General features: G+C 40.0%; 1 protein-coding gene across 8 annotated transcripts in view; it reads left to right on the plus strand.

Moving 5' to 3' along the window:
• Positions 1 to 18,827, plus strand: part of LOC122639854 (exportin-4) — a 104,767-nt gene that overhangs the window by 50,806 nt on the left and 35,134 nt on the right. For 5 of the 8 annotated variants that reach the window (XM_043832884.1, XM_043832861.1, XM_043832868.1 and 2 more), the window contains 7 exons: positions 2,066 to 2,302; positions 10,644 to 10,715; positions 11,354 to 11,425; positions 11,565 to 11,629; positions 11,730 to 11,832; positions 11,939 to 12,070; positions 12,166 to 12,309. In XM_043832884.1, the coding sequence (XP_043688819.1) occupies positions 2,066 to 2,302; positions 10,644 to 10,715; positions 11,354 to 11,425; positions 11,565 to 11,629; positions 11,730 to 11,832; positions 11,939 to 12,070; positions 12,166 to 12,309 (825 nt within the window). Of the gene's footprint in view, positions 1 to 2,065; positions 2,317 to 10,643; positions 10,716 to 11,353; positions 11,426 to 11,564; positions 11,630 to 11,729; positions 11,833 to 11,938; positions 12,071 to 12,165; positions 12,310 to 18,827 lie in introns of those variants that run through there. The other 3 variants (XR_006329589.1, XR_006329590.1, XM_043832910.1) reach the window with 3 other exon arrangements.

Raw genomic sequence — 18,827 nt, forward strand, 5'->3', positions numbered from 1 at the left:
GGTTAATAGAAAATCTGGAACATGAAGAACAGATGCTAAGGATAAAGAGGGAGAACAAGTGATATAACCCTTTTCCAGGAACAGAGGAGAGGGAACCATCAGCCACTCTAACCTTGTCTTTACCAAAACACGGAGAATACCAGAAAAAGAGACTAGAAGAGCCAGTCATATGATCAGTGGCCCCGGAGTAAATAATCCAAGGACGAGAAACAATTGATGCACAATGATTACCAAAAGTAATACCTGAGGAGGTTAGGTGAGAGTCAAAGGTAACCAGAGTAGATGTAAAGGCAGAAACGAGAGCAGTGGAAGGCTCCAATCAAGTCATTAAATGTCTAATCATAGCAAGCTCATCCTGAGAAAGAGCGGAACCGGTACTATTACGTGCAGGTTTAGAGGTCTCAGTGTGATGTGCAGCCTGGGATGATCGACCACGGTCTTGCACCTTCCAACAAAAGTCCTTGGTATGACGTTTCTTACTACAGTTGTCGCACCTGACTGGTTCCCTATCAGAAGAGGAATGATCACTGGAACGAGGGGGACCACCCTTAGGCTGAGTGGTCCCAGAAAGTAAGGCTGAACGATCCAGAGTAGTATGCTATAGCATAGCATGGCGGCGGCTGTTCTCATTCTGGATCAATGAATTACTGCTCCAAGGTAGGGAAAAGGTTCTCGGCTAGGTACTTGGGCACAAATCTGATCATACTCAATATTCAGCCCAGCCAGAAAATTATAAACCTAGTATTTATCTTCTCATTTAAAGAAGGCAGTGGCATCGGCAGTACAGGTTGCCTAGAAGGTGTCATAGAAATCAAGCTCCGGCCACAGACTATGCAACTCAGATTAGTTTTGAGAGAGTTTGGTCCTGCTGCTTGGTTTCATGGAGCTTCTTGTGCAGTTCATAAACCTGAGCATCATTCCCGACCTGGGATTAACTGTCTTGGGCTGCTTTCCAATCTTGGATGCAGTATCCAAAAGAAGATAACTTCGAGCAATCTGAGGTTGCATGGAGTTGATGAGAAAGGCCATCACCAAGAAGTTATCCAAACTCCACTTCCCCTATGAAGCATCAAGAACAGTAGGCCTTACAGTTTCACCTGTCGAATAACCTGTATAGCCACGGGAATCAATGGAGAGGTAACAAGAGCGAGACCACATCGGTTAATTGCTCCCATCTAATCGAATAGAGCTAATATGGAATGAAGGGAAATCATTATGAGTCCCACGACTCGACCCTTCAATTCTAGTGGATGCAGTAGAATCAGCTGACATAGTTACCACTCCGGTTGATGCGAAGAATCAATCAAAAAAGGATGGAGGTCTTGGAGGGATCGATGATCATCACAAATGACCAACAAGAGGTCGATGGAGGGTTCAAAACACTCTGAAAAAGTCTATCCAGCCCTCAAAAGCTGAAAAAGTCGATCTCAAAACCCTGGAAAAATCGATCTCAAAACCCTGAAAATCGATCTCATCTCAAAAAACTGGAAAAATGATTGGAAAATAGGATGAAAACTTGCGCAGCCTGCACAAGATGTATGCTGGGCCAAACCAACTCAGGTTATCGCTGTTAACAACAACAATCTTGTTGAAATCCGACCTACAGAGTCATCAACCATGTCTGATGATGTAGAAAACCTATTTCCCTGGGACTAGGGGAATCCAGGGAATAGGACTTTATGGTAATGGACCGTTTTGTATACCCCTTGAATTCCAACGTGGGCTTTGTGGCTTCATTGAGTTGAGTTGAGTTTTTGAAGCCTAACATGGGCATTGGGCTTGGCCTTCAACTTGCCTTCCCAAATTAATGAGAAGTTAGACCAACCAATAGGCCCATAGATTTGGATTGGATTTCCCATTTGACTTAGATAAAGCTGTTGGTCCTACTTTTCCGGCTCAGAGGGTATCAAAAGCCCCACACATTATGATTACTTGCATAATATATCAAGAATTACTTGATGCAATCAAAGGGTGTTTCTGGTAGCTCCTTTCATTTTAAGCATTGTTTTGCTTTTATCTATTTAAACTGTCTTTTCTTAGGTATTTAAGTTGCTTCTCTGTACAGGCAGTTATCTGGTTCCTCGCTCGATGGTCTGATACATATTTAATGCCACTTGAAGGTGGACGCCAAAGCAACTGTAATCCAGGTCATGACAGAAATTGCCAACATGAGTCACAACTGTCCAAGAAGGCTTTACTTAGCTTCTTTGGAGAGCATAATCAGGGAAAGCTTGTGCTTGATATTATTGTTAAGATTTCCATGACAACCCTTGTTTCATATCCTGGAGAGAAACAGCTACAGGTACAATAAATAATGTACAGTTATTCTGTTCGCGAAACAGTTCCAATGGAAAATTCTGCCTGTGTTTTTTATATTTCCAATTTGGATCACTTACATGCCGGTGGTGAAAACCTTAGAGTTAGGATATTTTTTATGGTTCCAATTTGGATTGTTTGTAAATTATCCAAAAAAAGAAGAAAAGAAAAAAGGCGGATTTTACAGTGACCTGGTTCTGTACAGAATATTTTCCTGAATGTAAACTACCTTTTACGTTCTCTCTTTTTCCTGTGATACTGAATCTTGGGATGCACTCTTGCACCTCTTCATTTTCTGTATGGTTTAAATCACTAGTTGTATCGGTAGCATTCTTGACAAAGCCCCGATGCATGGGCACTTTAATTCTTACTATTAATGTTAATGTGGCTTACCTCAGATGTGCTGGCAAGTGGCAATAATGGCTCGGGTTTGGGATTTGTGTATGCTTCTCACCTCTCCCAAACTTAAACTGGACGCTAAGATTTTATGCCAGCCTAGAGCAGGAAGTTAACTTGGCCAAGTTGATATGGTCATGTATTTTGCTAGCATTCCAAATTGAATGCTTGATGTTTCCATCTCCATTTTCTTCAGTAGTTAGAGTGTAAGAATGTGCTTGGTTTCTAACATTTGGGAGGTTATTTTTCGTGATAAATCTTTTTTTTTTTTTGTTCTACAAGAGACTGTTGTACTATAATACCTGTACTGTCCATTTTACCCATAGTACTTTTGATATGGCTATTGCCTATTGGTGTGGGATATATCAGATCGGCATCTATAGATTATGAGATTTCTTGCTCACTTGCAAATTATACATAATTGTTATGCATGCCCTTGTGTTAGACCTAGTTGGCAATCCATATTAACCTGCTCCCTAAGATTTAATGACTGGTCAGTCTGAGTCACAGTACTTACCCTCTCCTGAACCATGTTAACTAGGGTATAAAAGCCCTGTAAATTTTGTAGGCATTTCAATTTTTTAATTTTCATAAACCCACTTAATGAGATGGAAGGAGTTTTTTTTTTTGGGTGAATAAATAATCCATTACCAAAATCCCAAAAAAAGGGGGAAAGAAGAGGAGGGGGGGGGGGGGAGGAATACACATGGGAAAGGAAAGAGGGAGAAAAGGGGGGGGGACTAGACAAAACCTCAATCCCTAAGAAGAGGGTCAGGAGGCTGAAGAAGATATACGAGTAATCCCCAGGAGACAACAATACTCTTATTCCTTGGGGAGTCAACAATAGATCTGTGGGGCAACATGTGAAGCCTTGAGCTAACATCGAAGATGGCTTTCAAAGTCATGTCAAGAGAGCGAGAATTGGAAGTCCATCTTTGAAGATTCCTCTCAATCCAGATGTGAGAGATAACAACACCAAACACATGCTTGCCTGCAATATCAAACACACCTATAGCTGATCAAGCACACCTGCTGATTTCCAATGAAATCCAATATTCAATTCATTCTTCAAATCTTGTTTTCATTGTTGGATTACATGAGTATATAAAGAAAAATAAAAATGACTCTTGGACTCAAACATTAATCACCTAGAAGCTAACTCCAATAAAGCATTTAATTACCTAGAAATTAATACCAAGTAAAATTAATTACTTACAAAAACTTTTGGACTCTTACATGGAAAACTTAAAAGACCCAACTTGAAAACTGAAAATTCTAATTAAAGCACCTAGAAAAAGAAATCAACTCATTAACTAAGCCTAGGAAAATGAAAAGACACATTGGAATATTAAAAGACATTTTAAGAAAAGTAAACTCAGGTCTTGTGGCTCTTTGGAGTTGACTTCATGGGCCCCACCAGCAATAATATTGCAGGGACTAACCCTGGCCAGCTTAATCCACGGCTGGGCTTAATTGGGGTTGGTTCTTGGTCCTGCGGTTTGGGTCTAGTTTTGATGTGGACCAAAACAGCATGAGGGATCTTCTTCATGCTTGATACTGCATCATCTTCAGTAGCAGCAACAGTCAAAGGCAGCAGCAGGTACTCGAACAGGGAGGAGAAGGAAGAAATAAAGAAACAGGATCATGGGATTTGGCTCTCCCAGCCAGGCTCCTAACAGCCCTTCAAGTCATGCTCATACTTGACAAAGGAAACCATATCTTGCAGCAAGCAAATTTTCATTCAACAATAAATCGTTCGGGGGGCCTCTAGGGGCATTACATATTTATGGGCAGCTATGCTTGCCTTACAAGTAGGAGAAAATTAGAAACTTGCAAGAAAGGAAACAAACTAAAAATAGAAACTTAAGGAAAATAAAAACTTCTAAATAAAAGCTAAGCCATCTTTCTAAATCTGGAATTAGAAACTAAAGAGCTAAGGTTGCTTAATAGACAACCACACAATATATAAGAGAATAATTCTAAAAATAGAAACTAAACTAAACTCGGAATGTAAACAGTGTTTTGGCCTCTTTTTCTTCATGTTTTGTCCTAAATAACTCTTTCCTTCTTAGAAAAAATTCGACCTCGAATTTTGAAGAGAATATGAATAAGCTTGGTGTGGTGCATGTCAAGTTTCTGTCCGAACAAATATTCTTGCAACTCCTTGAAGGTACAGATATAATCCAGAATGTGTGGAGTTCGTTCTTCAAAGTACTTTGGTGGAATAACAAATTCCACGTGTTCAACTTCCACATAATCAGTCGTGTACATGGGGTTTTCCACGAATGTTTCTTCGACCTTCTTTGCTTCAAAATCAAGCCTTTTAAGTTCGGCCTTGTCATTCACAGTCTCCTCAATGGTTTCTTATTGTTGGGGGACCTTAATCACCTCGGCTGTCTCTTCAGTATCATAATTCAAGAGGTCATCATCATTGTCACCATCAAGGGCTGCATTTATTGCCCAATCATCATCGAATCGAGGCTCGCAAATTTGTACATCGGGGTTAGCTTCCATACCCGCAATGACTGAATTTAGCGTCTCTGATACCTTGACGGCTTCGACATAGACCTCCTTGGCAGGACGGTTGAAATGTTGGTCTGACATGTGCAGAATATCTTCCATTGTCATAGTAGCCCTCGTAGGAGGTGGATGGTAGCCAGGACAAAATCAGCTTTAAGCTCTTGGACTTCTCTCTTCAAAGCAGCAACTCATTCAACCAACTGCCGTACAACTAATATAAGATCATCACTAGCATTTAATGGAGCATGTTTAGGGTTGTTAGAACTCCCCTCTTCAATGTCTCTGATACAACATAATGTAAGACTAGGTTTTTTTTTGGGTGAATAAATAATTCATTGTCAAAGAGAAAGAGAACTATAAAAGCCCCCAATGGGGAAAGAAAAAGAAAATACACAAATACACAAACAGCCCTAGACCTCAAAGGGAAGGGGAGGGTTGATTAATGGAGGACGAGAGACCCCAGGACACAACAATATGCCTATTCCTTGGGGAGTCCGAACAAATAGAGGAGATAGTTGCAAGCTTGGCTTTAATATCAAAAGAAATGGCGTCCCCAATCTGTCTGAGAGACCTAGAGTTGGTGGTCCATTTCCTGATATTGCGCTCCATCTGAACATGATTGATAACAACATAAAATGCCAATTTTCCAATGGTATCGCAAATAGAAGAGCAGGCAAAAGTCATGTCCACCCACAACCATTCCCTTGCAAAGGGGAGAACTCTGCTCCTACGAGGCTAGCATTTAGCAAGGATGCCTTCCCAAATGACTAAGGAGATGGGGCAGGCAAAGAATAGATGGTTAGTATCTTCAACAACATTTCCATAGAGGTAGCATGAAGAAGAGACCTGAATCTGTCTATGGTGGAGAAAGGACTGTGTTGGAAGGCAGTTAGAGAAGACTCTCCAAATTGTGAAGTATTGTTGAGGGATATGATGCTTGAACCAAATGAGCTTTCTCTAAAGGGGCTAAGGGCCTCTAGCACGAATGAGATTCCAGGCAGCTTTAGAACTGAATAAACCAGAAATGGTAGGGGACTATATAACTCGGTCACCCCTCCCTGAGGGTCTTCTATGAATGGATGGAAGTGCATTCCACACATTGTTAAGAATTGGGTGAAGAGTGGCTGGAGGGTTCCAGTCATTTTCAGAAATAATATCAGCAACCAAAGATTGTCTGTTCAAACCGTAGTTTGAGTTGGCTCTTGAAGAGACCGAGTGAAGAAGAATTGTCCAACCATAGATAAGTAGGGCTTCCATCTCCAATCTGAGAACTAATGGCTCCTAGGGCGATGGGCTTAAGAGCAAGGATCTTATGCCAAACCCAAGAGGCAGCAGAAGGAATTGAGACTGTCCAAATGGAATTATTGCGTGCCAGTCAATCCAAATACTACGCTTTTTAGAGGCAATCTTCCAAATCAGCTTTATGATACCAGCAGAATTCACATCTTTGATACGGCGAAGCCTAGACCTCCCTCATCTTTGGGCAGGCATACAGAAGCCTAGCTGATGGGATGGAGAAATCTGGAAGATTCTTTGCCTTTCCAAAGAAAAGAAGCCATAAGGGATTCCAAAGACTTTATGATGGAGGAAGGAAGACCAAAGATGCCCGACCAGTGGATATACAAGGATTGCAGCCCTGATTTGACAAGAACTAACTGACCAGCACAAGAGAGAAGCTTTCCTTTCCAAAGTTGAAGCTTCTTCCTCATAAGACCCAATATGGGGGAGCAGTGATGCACGGTAAGCCTAGCAGGAATCAAAGGCAGGCCCAAATATTTAACTGGAAATTGGCCAAGGGAAAACCCAGACATAGCAATCAGAGAAGCTTTCTCGAGCTCAGTAACCCCTGCAAGGAATAGTAGTGACTTTCTAGGGTTGATCCAGAGTTCTGAAAGGTCTTCAAAGAGCTGAAGGCAAGCCATGATATTCTCAAAAGAACTGATAGAAGCCTGGAGAAGATCATAAGATCATCAGCAAAAGCTAGGTGAGTTAGCTTGAGGGCTTTGCACTTGGGGAGAGGAGCGATTAGTTGCTGGTCTGTACGAGATTGTATGCTTCTTTAGAGAACTTCCATCGCCAAGGTAAAGATATAAGGGGAGAGAGGGCAGCCCTTACGAATTCCAACTGATGAGGGGAAGTAATTAGCTGGGCTACCATTGACTAGGTTTGAGAATTTGGGAGAAGTAATGCATTGAAGAATCCTGTGGGTTAAAACCTGAGGGAATCCCATCTTGTTCAAAACATTATCAATGAAATTTCATTTCAAAGAGTCAAAATTCTTGTGAATGTGAATCTTCATGAGAGCAGCAAGGGAGTGAGATTTTTTGTCAAATCCTCTCACAATCTCATTGCATAGGAGAATATTGTCAAAAATGCTACCTGAGTAGGGGTAAAGTGGCTGTAGAGATAGAGGTAAGAAGAGTAGAGTTACTTGGGTAGGCTAAAGTGGCTGCAGAGGTGGAGGCAGACGACTCAAGCTGTTGGAGACGCTTGAAATGTGGTTATAATCATCCCGAGACACAGACACCGTAGAAAAACTCCCAGATGCAAACGTAAGAGCTCTGTCACTTGTAGGTACTCTACAGTAGAAGTATCAGTCATAGCAGTACTAAATCATTGGCCCAATCTAGATGACCATGCTTAGCCCAACTGTCGAGAAGATTTGTCAAATGGCTGTCCACCTGTACCATGACCACCGGGTCCACGGCCATGGCCTCTTCTAGAGTAACTTGAACCACGTCCCTGACCAGCAATAAAGGGTGAACCTTCCTTTAGAGAAGGAAAAGAATCAACCTTGGAAGGTGTGGAAGTGCGTTGAAGACGAGAGAATGTACCTTTCAAGGTAGGCACTTTCTCACTAGCAAGGAGCTGACTCTTGACAGACTGGTAGTCAGGATGAAGGCCAGCTAGAAATTTAGCAACATGAAACTCAGCTCGTTGAATCTTCCAACTGTAACAGATTAGTAGTAAGAGGTTGGTGTACTTGAAGTTCTTCAATAATGCCCTTGTAACCACTGAAGTATTCATTTAAAGACCTGTCACCCTGTTTGTAATTAAATAATTTCTCATACAGCTCATATGTTTGAGAAATATTTTTCTTCTGAGAGAAACTTTCCTCCGGATCATTCTAAACCCCCTTTGCAGTAGAATGAAACATGGTATTAACAACAATAGTAGGTTCAATACTATTCCACAACCAGATCTTGCGTGTGGAATTCTCATGCATTCAGTCTTCATATGCAGTGAGAGAAGTAGGTTCCTTAGAATCCACTGTAGGAGGATCATCAATAAGGAATTTCATCTTGCCTTTAGCATGAATGTAGACAAAGCCTGCTTGAGACCATAACATGTAATTAGATAACCATTCAACTTGATGTTGGTGATCTGAATATGAACAGTGTCCACCTGAACTTTTGGATCAGCCATCATGCAAGTAGGTAATATGGGAATCAATGAAAGCATCAACAGCCCCAAGGAACAGTTGCAGGACCTCAGTAGTAGAAGGGTTTCGAAAGAGAACAGCAGCAAGCAGCAGTAACCAGCAGCAATTAAATTCCAAAAGAAGACAATTGGTACCTTAAAAGCCCAGATTTGGGTGATTCTGAAATAGGAGCAGCTCTGCAGGTCTGATTGACCTAAATTTGAGATCGAAGGACCCCCTGATATAAGAAATAAAACCTCAAAAGTGGGTAATGATCTGCTGGTCAGATCTTAATTACCAACAGAAATTGAGAAGTCCAAAAACTCCTCAAAAACAGAGTACTGCCACCAATGTAGGAGAATATGTGTAGCAGCAAATCAAAACCTTGTATCAGGCGGCCAAAACTGTGGATCGAAGGTACTTCTCTGGCAGTGCAAAGTAGTCCTCAAAGGAGGAAGACCATATGATAGCCTAAAAATAAATAGATGCAGCTTGATGATGGCTGTAAAACAGAGTATCTATATTTGATAATGGCAGTGATCTTAAAAAAAAAACAGATTTCAGTAGGCCAGGAACTCCATCGGCAGGTAGATATATAGTATATAGTAGCCCTAGTTTGTATTCATATCATCTCAACTAGGGCTGCATATGATCAGTAGGCAGCATGGGCTGCTGCAACCGGAACTGAGACTTTGCTTGTGTGACTATCAAACCAGAGAAGGAGAAATGGTGATCACTGGTTAATAAAGCTCTGATACCATGTTACAATATCAGAATTAGAAACCAGCAATCACAAGAGAGAAGATGGAAGAGAAGAAGAATGGAGAGGTTGCTAAGATGACTAGCAACTGATGGTTGTAGCCTTCCCTTCCCCTCCCTCTTTCTTCATATCATTATATAGAAATCAGATTACACAGTTTCTCAATAGAAGTAGGAAAGTAAATCAGCAAGGAAATCTAATCTAGAGAGAGAATTCTAGACTAATAAGGAAGCTACTTAAAGAAAAAAGAGAGAACACTAAAACACTACTACTGCTGGAACATAAACACTAGTAATCCACGATAGGGGGACTCCTTCTATTGTGGTGGTATGGTGGTGGTATACAATAATATCAATGCCACACGGTTTAACAAGGTGTAAAACTGGCGCCCAAAAAGGCAAAAACTGACATTTTAAGAGATTCTTTAATAGCTTGGTATACCATTGCTACCTCATAGTGTTCTTGAAAGGGGCAATCTGTTTCTCATTATTTGTTAATATATAACCTTTTGAAGAAAAGGAAATAGAGAATCTTACAAGAATGGTGAAACAAAATTCATTTATTTCATTTAAAGGAAACTAATATGACCTGTCCTTAAGTCTCTGGAAAAAATATCTGGCTGCAACACAGAGTGCTCATTTTCAAATCTTGATTGAGTTAATTTCATGTTGGCTGTTCTCTAGTTGATTGGTTGAAGGCTCCTTGCCTTGGTCAGGATCTTTTATTTTAAATAGAGCTTGGAGAATTATTTAACAACCCAATTATTTTTTATTTGCAGTGGCAATGGAGCAATACAAATTCTTTCAATATTCTTACCATTTGCAAATTTGATCCATTTTAGCTTTGCCAGAATGGAGAATATGCTTTTGGTTGTGTTGTTGCATTTTGGACTGGTTTAGGGAAGAAAACATCAGCCTACACTAGTGCATTTTAGATCTGTAGTACTTTGTTCTTTGCACATCCCTTAAGTGTATCTCTGATGTTTCTATTTAGTGTAGAATGCATGGACACCCGTTACCAACCTGATGTTGGATACTCTCTCTCTCTCTCTCTACATATATATATATCTCACACACACACACACATAGATTGCCAGGTAGAGGACTAACTGGGAGAGTTAACTTGCTTTAGTTTGCATATTAAATTATGATAATCATAATGTTGATTCCTGTATGTTTCAAGAACTGGTTTCAGGATTTTATCTCAGTTCTGTTTGTTGTTCTTTGGCAGGAACTCACTTGTTGTCAGTTACTTCCTGCAGTTGTTCGACGAAAGAATGTCTGTGCTCATCTTGTCACACTGGTGAGGTTCATATTCTCAATTGAACTAACAATGCTATAAATCATTTTGGTGCTCCTGCCAGTGCTTTTATTTTTCTGCAGTGGCACTGACACTGGAACTGTGACACCATGCCATCCCTTTACTTTATATTTGTTGTATCTCATTGATATTGTCAGATGACAGATAATGTTTGGAAGTGCTGATCTAGTTAGTCTTGTTCAACAACTCCAGTTTTTATTTAAACATATAGCTATTACATTTTTCTATTTTCTTGAAAGAAACCTTGATAAGATCAGTTTGTCAGTATGGAGCTACCATGTTTAATGTTGGTATTTGTGAAATAAGTCATGTGATAGCAGTTTGTATGCGACCACCATATTTTATCTTGGTGTGACATGTCAGTGAACATACACATGTCATTTAATTGGGTACCCAAGAAACTGTATTTCATGGTGGTCGTGCACAACATGGCCAAGCTGTGGCATCAGAGTATCTGCTGATGGTTTGCTTGATTTAGCAAATGGCATGGTTACCTTTCTTCTTTTAATTTTTTAAATTACGTATATAGTTGCCTGATTATGTACCAGGAAATGTTTGGAGTTTGACACTGTAATTCCTGGTAAATGTCACTCATGGCAAGTTTGTTTATTCATCCATAGGATTCTTGGCGCAACTTGGCAAATACTTTTGCAAATGGTAGAAGTTTGTTCTCCTTAACTGCTACTCATCAGGTGAGAACAAATATGCTTCTATGTGTTTTCTTATTGTTTCTATTGTTGTTGACCAAGCAGAAGCAATGTGGTTGACTGATCTATCATTCCTATATTATAATGACCAACTGCACTTCGTTCCTAATTGTTTTCTTTGCAGCGGTCACTAGCTGAAACCCTGATTCGTTCTGCTGCTGGCATGAGAAATTCAGAGGCAGCCAATCAGTGAGCCTGTCTTCATTGATTTTCCCCCTCCTTCGTTTTCACTTTAATGTTCTGCATGCGACTACATTGCTTAACTACCGAATCTGAATTTTTCTGAAAGGTACGTGAGGGATCTCATGGGTCAAATGACAGCATACCTTGTAGATATCTCCAGCGACAGTAATATCAAAAGTGTTGCTCAACAGCCAGATGCTATTCTTTCAGTAAGCTTATCAAAGATTTCCAATGTGAAAATCCCTTCAAATCCATTTGTACTACTATGTTCTAGAATCAAAACTCATCTGCTGTAGTATCATGTAAATCCTTTAGGTTAGCTGTCTGTTGGAGAGATTACGAGGAGCAGCCAGGGCTTCTCAGCCTCGCACTCAAAAAGCAATATTTGAGATGGGTATCTCTGTGATGAACCCTGTTCTCACTCTTCTAGAGATTTACAAGCATGAGGTATTAAATTGATTCATATATGTGCTTGTATTTGGATATACATGCCCAAGTTCCAAAGTTTGAGTTATCTACAGTAATCCTCATTTTATGTTTAGTCTGCAGTTGTTTACTTGTTACTCAAATTTGTTGTCGATTGGGTGGATGGGCAAGTTGTCTTCTTGGAAGCTAAAGATACTACTGTTGTGGTTACCTTCTGCATGCAGCTGCTTCAACTCTACTCTTCTCATAATATTGGCAAGGTACAAAAGCAAAGTTCGTAGTTTTCTAGATATTAACTCCACTTACATCTTAAATAAGAGAATAGTAGTAATAGATTGTTGATCAACAACTGATGACATGTGTAAAGAATCCCAGAACCTGTCACTAGTGCCTGGCAAAGAGAAGAGAGAAGAGAGAACGAGATGGAGAAGAAGAGAGAACAATGGGAGAAAAGGGTTGTGCGATAGAATATATGTTCTACCGTACCAGCCAACATATATTTATATTAAACCAAAACAAAATTACAAAAGGAATATAACTCTTACCTAATTAAGCCTAAAGCCTAAAACAAGAAACTTACTTAGACTAGGAAACTAACAATTAAAGACATAAACTAATAAAGTCTCAGATAAAATTGCTTGCAGTAGACACCTTCACAGACAGTAGACATCTTCAATCTCCCCCTTATGTGTAGCATTACACGTGAACAGAGAACGACCAATAACATCTCAACAAATCTTATAAGTAAGACCACCAGCAAATAAGATCCCAATAATTTAATCTTCAATCAAGAGCAGCTACATATAATTGCCAATAAAAGAAACACCCCTCATGATAATAACTAAAATCTCAAACCAATGCGATCTGGGGTCCACCAAAGCAAGATAATGGCAAATTTGTAATTAATCTATCAATCCCAATATAATCCCAATCTTAAAATCCAACTATTGATCCACCCAAGATAGGAAACACAAATACAAGGAAGCAGTGGCAATCTGGTAATTAACTAGAATTTTCAAGTGGCTCTTGGGTAGATAAATAGGGGAATGGCAGAATGGTCAATAACTCAAAGTTGAAAAAAAAGGAATCGCATAGCTGTAATTAGCCAAATAGTGGAGCGTCAAATGATAAATAAACGCAAAGGACATAGAAGGAATTAGTATTTATAGATGGGGGATAAACTTGGAACTTGGAAGGCATGGTAAAATATGGACATAAGGAGATAAGTAAAGAAATGAGGGGCAAAAGAGGAAAACTAACTTAAAAAAAAAGATATGGACAGGAGACAAGAAGGTAACATGACTGTCTTCTTCTCCTTGACAGTCACGCAACCACCAAAGCAAACAAATGGCAAGAAAAACAAACTCAAAGAAAGAAACCCATTCGTAATAGAAAACCTGAAAATCAAAGAATAGCAGTGGTCTCCCATCTTCAGCTTGAACCAGAGGCGGAACCTGGGAATTGATCATACCAATCACTTCAGAAGGCTCTGGTAGGTCAAATCGAACCAAGAATCCAAGCAAACAACAACCAATCAAAGCACACAACAGCCAATCTCAATCGCAATTCCAGCAAGACCAGAAGCAAATCGAAAAGAGATTTAGAAGCAAGACCAGAAGCAAATCGAAAAGAGATTTAGAAGCAACCACATCTTTATCCTTCAAGAGACGCAAGCAGGGAAATAACTATCTTCAACCACAACCGACAGCCTCGCTATCGAGAACCAATACCTTTCCAGATGCAAGCTCGATTCCACAAAAAATCCCCTAGACGGTAACCCACAAATTCTCCATCTAAGCACGAAGCAGCAAAAGTATGGCAGCAAAATCGATTCAAGATCAGCAAATCAATTCAACCATAGCACATATTGAAACACTTAGCAACAAGATTAGTGGTGTTGCTATCGAATCAGATCGAAGAAACACTTAGTAGAACCTAGCAGCAGAACAACCTTCAGTCTACAAACGATAGTAGTATATTTTCAATCGTCTCAATAAACGAAACCCTTGTTCAGGAACAGTAGAAATACTTGATCACTCTCAATAGCAGTAGCAGCAGCAAATCGATAGGCACATGCTTCATCATACAAGAATCTTCATTGAAACCAAACGAATCTAAAAACGACTCTCAAACCGGCAACTGGTTATAGCTCTGATACCATGTAAAGAATCCCAGAACCTGTAACTAGTGCCTGGCAAAGAGAAGAGAGAAGAGAGAACGAGATGGAGAAGAAGAGAGAACAATGGGAGAAAAGGATAGAATATATGTTCTACCATACCAGCCAACATATATTTATATGAAACCAAAACAGAATTACAAAGGGAATATAACTCTTACCTAATTAAGCCTAAAGCCTAAAACAAGAAACTTACTTAGACTAGGAAATTAACAATTAAAGACATAAACTAATAAAGGAAACCACGATAGGGGGACTCCCCCTATCATGTTACATATCTCTTAACAACATGCAATGGCAACAAGGAGGAAAGAAGGAAATGTAGAATCACGTAGAATGTATGACCTACAATGTTCTATTATTGTGTGAATGCATGAGCTCTAATGGGTTATTGTGTACAATGGGGCTGGTATTGGAGAATCTGTCCCTTACTGGAAAGTTTGTGAATCATATGTGAACTTTATGTAGTTTCATTTCAGTTTTCCTAGACAGTCCACTGAGGAAGCCTTACCTAAACAGCCTTAAAATCTGCCATGTGGGAGAACAGATGGGGCCTGAATTTGGTCACAATTAAGGTTTAAGCCTAATTGGCGCTTGCCAATTCACAAAGTAGAGTTGAAAATCCAGTACCATGGGAGACTGCACAGTAGTGATTGGAATACCATAGGCGTGCATGGACAAATATGGGACGGGTATTGAATTGAAATTGATTTTGAAATTTGTCATGTGGCTGATCCATATAATGTCTCATCTATCCAACAACTGGAAGTTCCAAACTTCCACATCATCTGTTCACGTAGGTTAAAATGGTAGATGGAAGCCCTTCCAAAACGGTGTCTGTGAAGGTAATATTCACATATAGATGATGTGAAGAAATTGCCGAGTACATAAAAAATGTGAAATTTTCAATAGTTAAATTCTATTATCATCGAATTTTATGGATACTAGAAAATAGTTCTGAATATATAGTTCCTGAAATATTCCTTTCCATGTACTAAGAAGGCACCAAAAATCATGGCATTCGTTTGTTCTTTCAGTCTACCTTTCTCCCTCTCAATCTCTGCCAAGGAGATGAATTTCAAATTTTTATGCATGGATTACAAGGTTTTTCTAAGTTATAGAACAAGATGATACTGCAACAAAGCAATTGCCAGTGAACCTCTGGCAACTTGCATTGAGAGGTTGAATATGGGGGATGAATACGATAATGAGCTCAGATCCTGATGGCTACAATTTCAAAATTATGAATTAGAGGAATGTAAATGATTTCTGGGTTCCACAGATTATGGAAGGAATACCTACTCGGCTACTCTACACCATGGCAATTGACCTTTAGCATTTGTTATTTGTCAATGCCATTGAGTTCTGATGTCCTCGTTGCAACTTTACAATTCTGTTTTTAGCCTCAGAGAAAGAATTATAGTGATAAATTTTTTTTATGTTAGAGAAAGAGGATGTTGTATGAGTTAGAAGGTGCTAATTTAATAATGGTTGGATTTTTTTGATCCCTTTATTTGTGATCTATGGCATTCAAGCCAAAGAGTATTTCCTTAGTTTGCAGGCTTTCAATTGTTAGCTATCATCTCAAAGAATCTAGAACATCATTCTTTGATATTGAAATGAGTTGAATATCTGAGTAGGATTAGAATATTTGGCTTGTCAAGAAGATAGAGGCCACTACTTTATTTATAATCAAAGATCATTACCAATATGGAAGATAAATCAGCATGTGCAACATGTGCATAATAAACCTAGACACTCGAGTATATTTGGGTCCAGGTCACTAGATTATCCTTCAACACTCCCCCTCAAGTTGGTGCATAGATGTCTCGCATGCCCAACTTGAATACAACAAGATGGAATGAGTTAGACGCCAAACCCTTGGTGAAACTATCAGCCAGTTGATTTTCGGTAGTTACAATAGGTATGCATATCAGGCCGCCTTCAAGCTTCTTCTTAATGAAATGGAGATCCAGCTCAATATGTTTAGTGTAATCATGTTGGATTGGATTATGGGCGATGCTGGTTGCAGCTTTGTTGTCACAGTAGAACCTCATAGGATCTTAAGAAGTAAATCCCAGATCTTTGAGAAGGATCTTTAACCAGAGTAGTTCACAAATTCTTTGTGCCGTGGCTTGGTATTCAGCTTCTGCCCTGGACCAGGATTCAACTGACTGCTTCTTGCTTCTCCAGGTAACCAAGTTGCCTCCAAAAAAGGTGCAATACCCAGAAGTAAGCGTCGATCATCAATAGAGCTAGCCCAATCAGCATCTGTAAATTCCAACTGAAGATTGTAGTTTTTGGAGAATAAGAGGCCTTTGCCAGGTGCTGATTTCAGGTATCTTAATATCCAGTATGCGGTCTTGAGATGTATGGTACGCGGATCATGTAAGAACCGGCTAACAATTCCAACTACATAGGCTATGTCTGGCCGAGTATGGGAGAGGTAGATCAATCTGCCCACCAGTCTCTAATAACTCTCCTTGTCAACTGGATCACTCCCGATGCTGGTTAGATGGTTATTGACTTAAATGGGAGACACTGCTGGTTTGCATCCCAACATCCCAGTTTCATTGAGAAGATCTAGGACGTATTTCCTTTGAGAGATAAAGATGCCTTTGTCGGAACGGGCAACCTCAATTCCTAGGAAGTATTGAAGCGGTCCCAAATCTTTAATCTCAAATTCCTGTGCCAGTTGAGTTTTAATGTTGGTGATCTCATCCTCATCACTACCAATCACAACAATATTGTCAACATATACAATGAGGGCTGTAACCTTGCCGTTTCCATGCTTGATGAACAAAGTGTGATTTGTATGGCTTTGCGTGTACCCAAATTTTAACGTAACCTTTAGGAAACATCCAAACCAGGCTCGGGGGGATTGTTTTAGGCCATAGAGAGTCTTTTTTAGTCTACACACCTTTCTTGCTGTAGAGGTAGTTTCAAACCCCGGAGGTATGTCCATGTAGACTTCCTCTTCAAGAACGTGTTCTTGACGTAATGACATCTAACTATTGGAGATTCCAACCCAAATTTGTAGCACAAGACAGTAAAGCTCAAACAAAGTTCATTTTTGCTACATGGGCAAATGTGTCCTGGTAGTTAATGTTGTATGTCTGTGTGAACCCTTTAGCAACCAACCTTACTTTATATTTTTCAACAGTTCCATCATCTTTGTGCTTTACTATGTACACCCACTTGCACCCTACCAGCTTTTTTCCATGAAGAAGTGGAACAAGTTCCCATGTGCCATTTTTCTTAAGAGCCTGCATCTCTTCTAACATAGCGTCCTTCTACTTGGGATCAGCCATAATATCTTTCCATCCCTGCGGGGTAGAAGTAGAAGATATGGAGGAAACAAAGGCCCGATAGGAAGGGGATAAGGACTCATAGGAAACAAAGTTAGAAATGGGGTGTTGGGTACATGCTTTTGTACCTTTTCGAATGGCACTAGGGACATCAAGGTCAAAGGGTGTAGACTGTAGAGGAGTTACATGGTTGAGGTGAGGGAGGTGTTTGAGGTGGATCAAGATCGAAAGGCGCCGTTGAACATGGTAGGTTGTCGACCATAGGCTCTTTCCCTTGTTGCTTTTTCCGCCTTGAATATGCGATAGGATCCTTTGACTGAGTAACACCAGTAGCATTGGTATCACTTGAAGGTTCAAGAGATCTCTCCCCCTCAATGCATATTGTGCCAATAACAGGTCCCGAAGGAACCTAAGGCAGTATGTCGAGATGCACCCCCCTCAAGAGGTGACTGATAATAAGGCTCAGTTTCATGGAAGGTGACATCCATGGTAACAAAGAGATAACGAGAGGGAGGGTGATAGCATATATAGCCTTTCTAAGAGCCCGAGTACCCAAGGAAAATACATTTGAAGGCCTTGGGATCAAGCTTGGAGCAAGTATGGGAGGAGTTATGGGCAAAGCAAACACACCCAAAGACCCGAGAAGGAACAAGAGAGGCTATGGAAGGATCATGGAGAAGACTAACATGGGTTTTGAAGTCCAGGACACTAGAGGGAACCTGGTTGATGAGAAAAGCTGTTGTGAGAACAGCATCAGCCCAACAATATATGGGAACATTCATGGTAAAAAGGAGAGAACGAGTCGCCTCAAGAAGATGACGGTTCTTCTGTTTAGGAATACCATTTTGTTCCAAAGTGTGAACATATGATGTCTGATAATGAATGCCCACTTCATTGAGACAGTGGCAATATAAATAATCCAAATACTTGTTGCCAATATCATTGCAAAGGACTCGGACCTGGGCATTAAATTAGGTCTGAATCATCGTGTGAAAAGATTTAAAACATGCAAACGCTTCTGACTTACTGCGAAGGAGATAAACCCAAGTGAGCTGGGTACAATTATCAATAAATGAAATAAACCAGTGATAGACATCCCTAGAAACAATATGAGAGGGCCCCCAAACATCAGAGTGAATGATAGAAAAAGGAATAGCATTTTTATTAAACTTGGGGATTAAGGGATTCTAGTGTGTTTGGCTAGCTCACAAACCCCACAATGAAAAGTATTAGAATTACAATCCTTTATTAAAGAAGGAAACATTAAACGTAAAGTGCAACAAGAGGGATGACC

Source organism: Telopea speciosissima, chromosome 1 (assembly GCF_018873765.1).
Source record: "Telopea speciosissima isolate NSW1024214 ecotype Mountain lineage chromosome 1, Tspe_v1, whole genome shotgun sequence".
NCBI classification, from domain to species: Eukaryota; Viridiplantae; Streptophyta; class Magnoliopsida; order Proteales; family Proteaceae; genus Telopea; species Telopea speciosissima.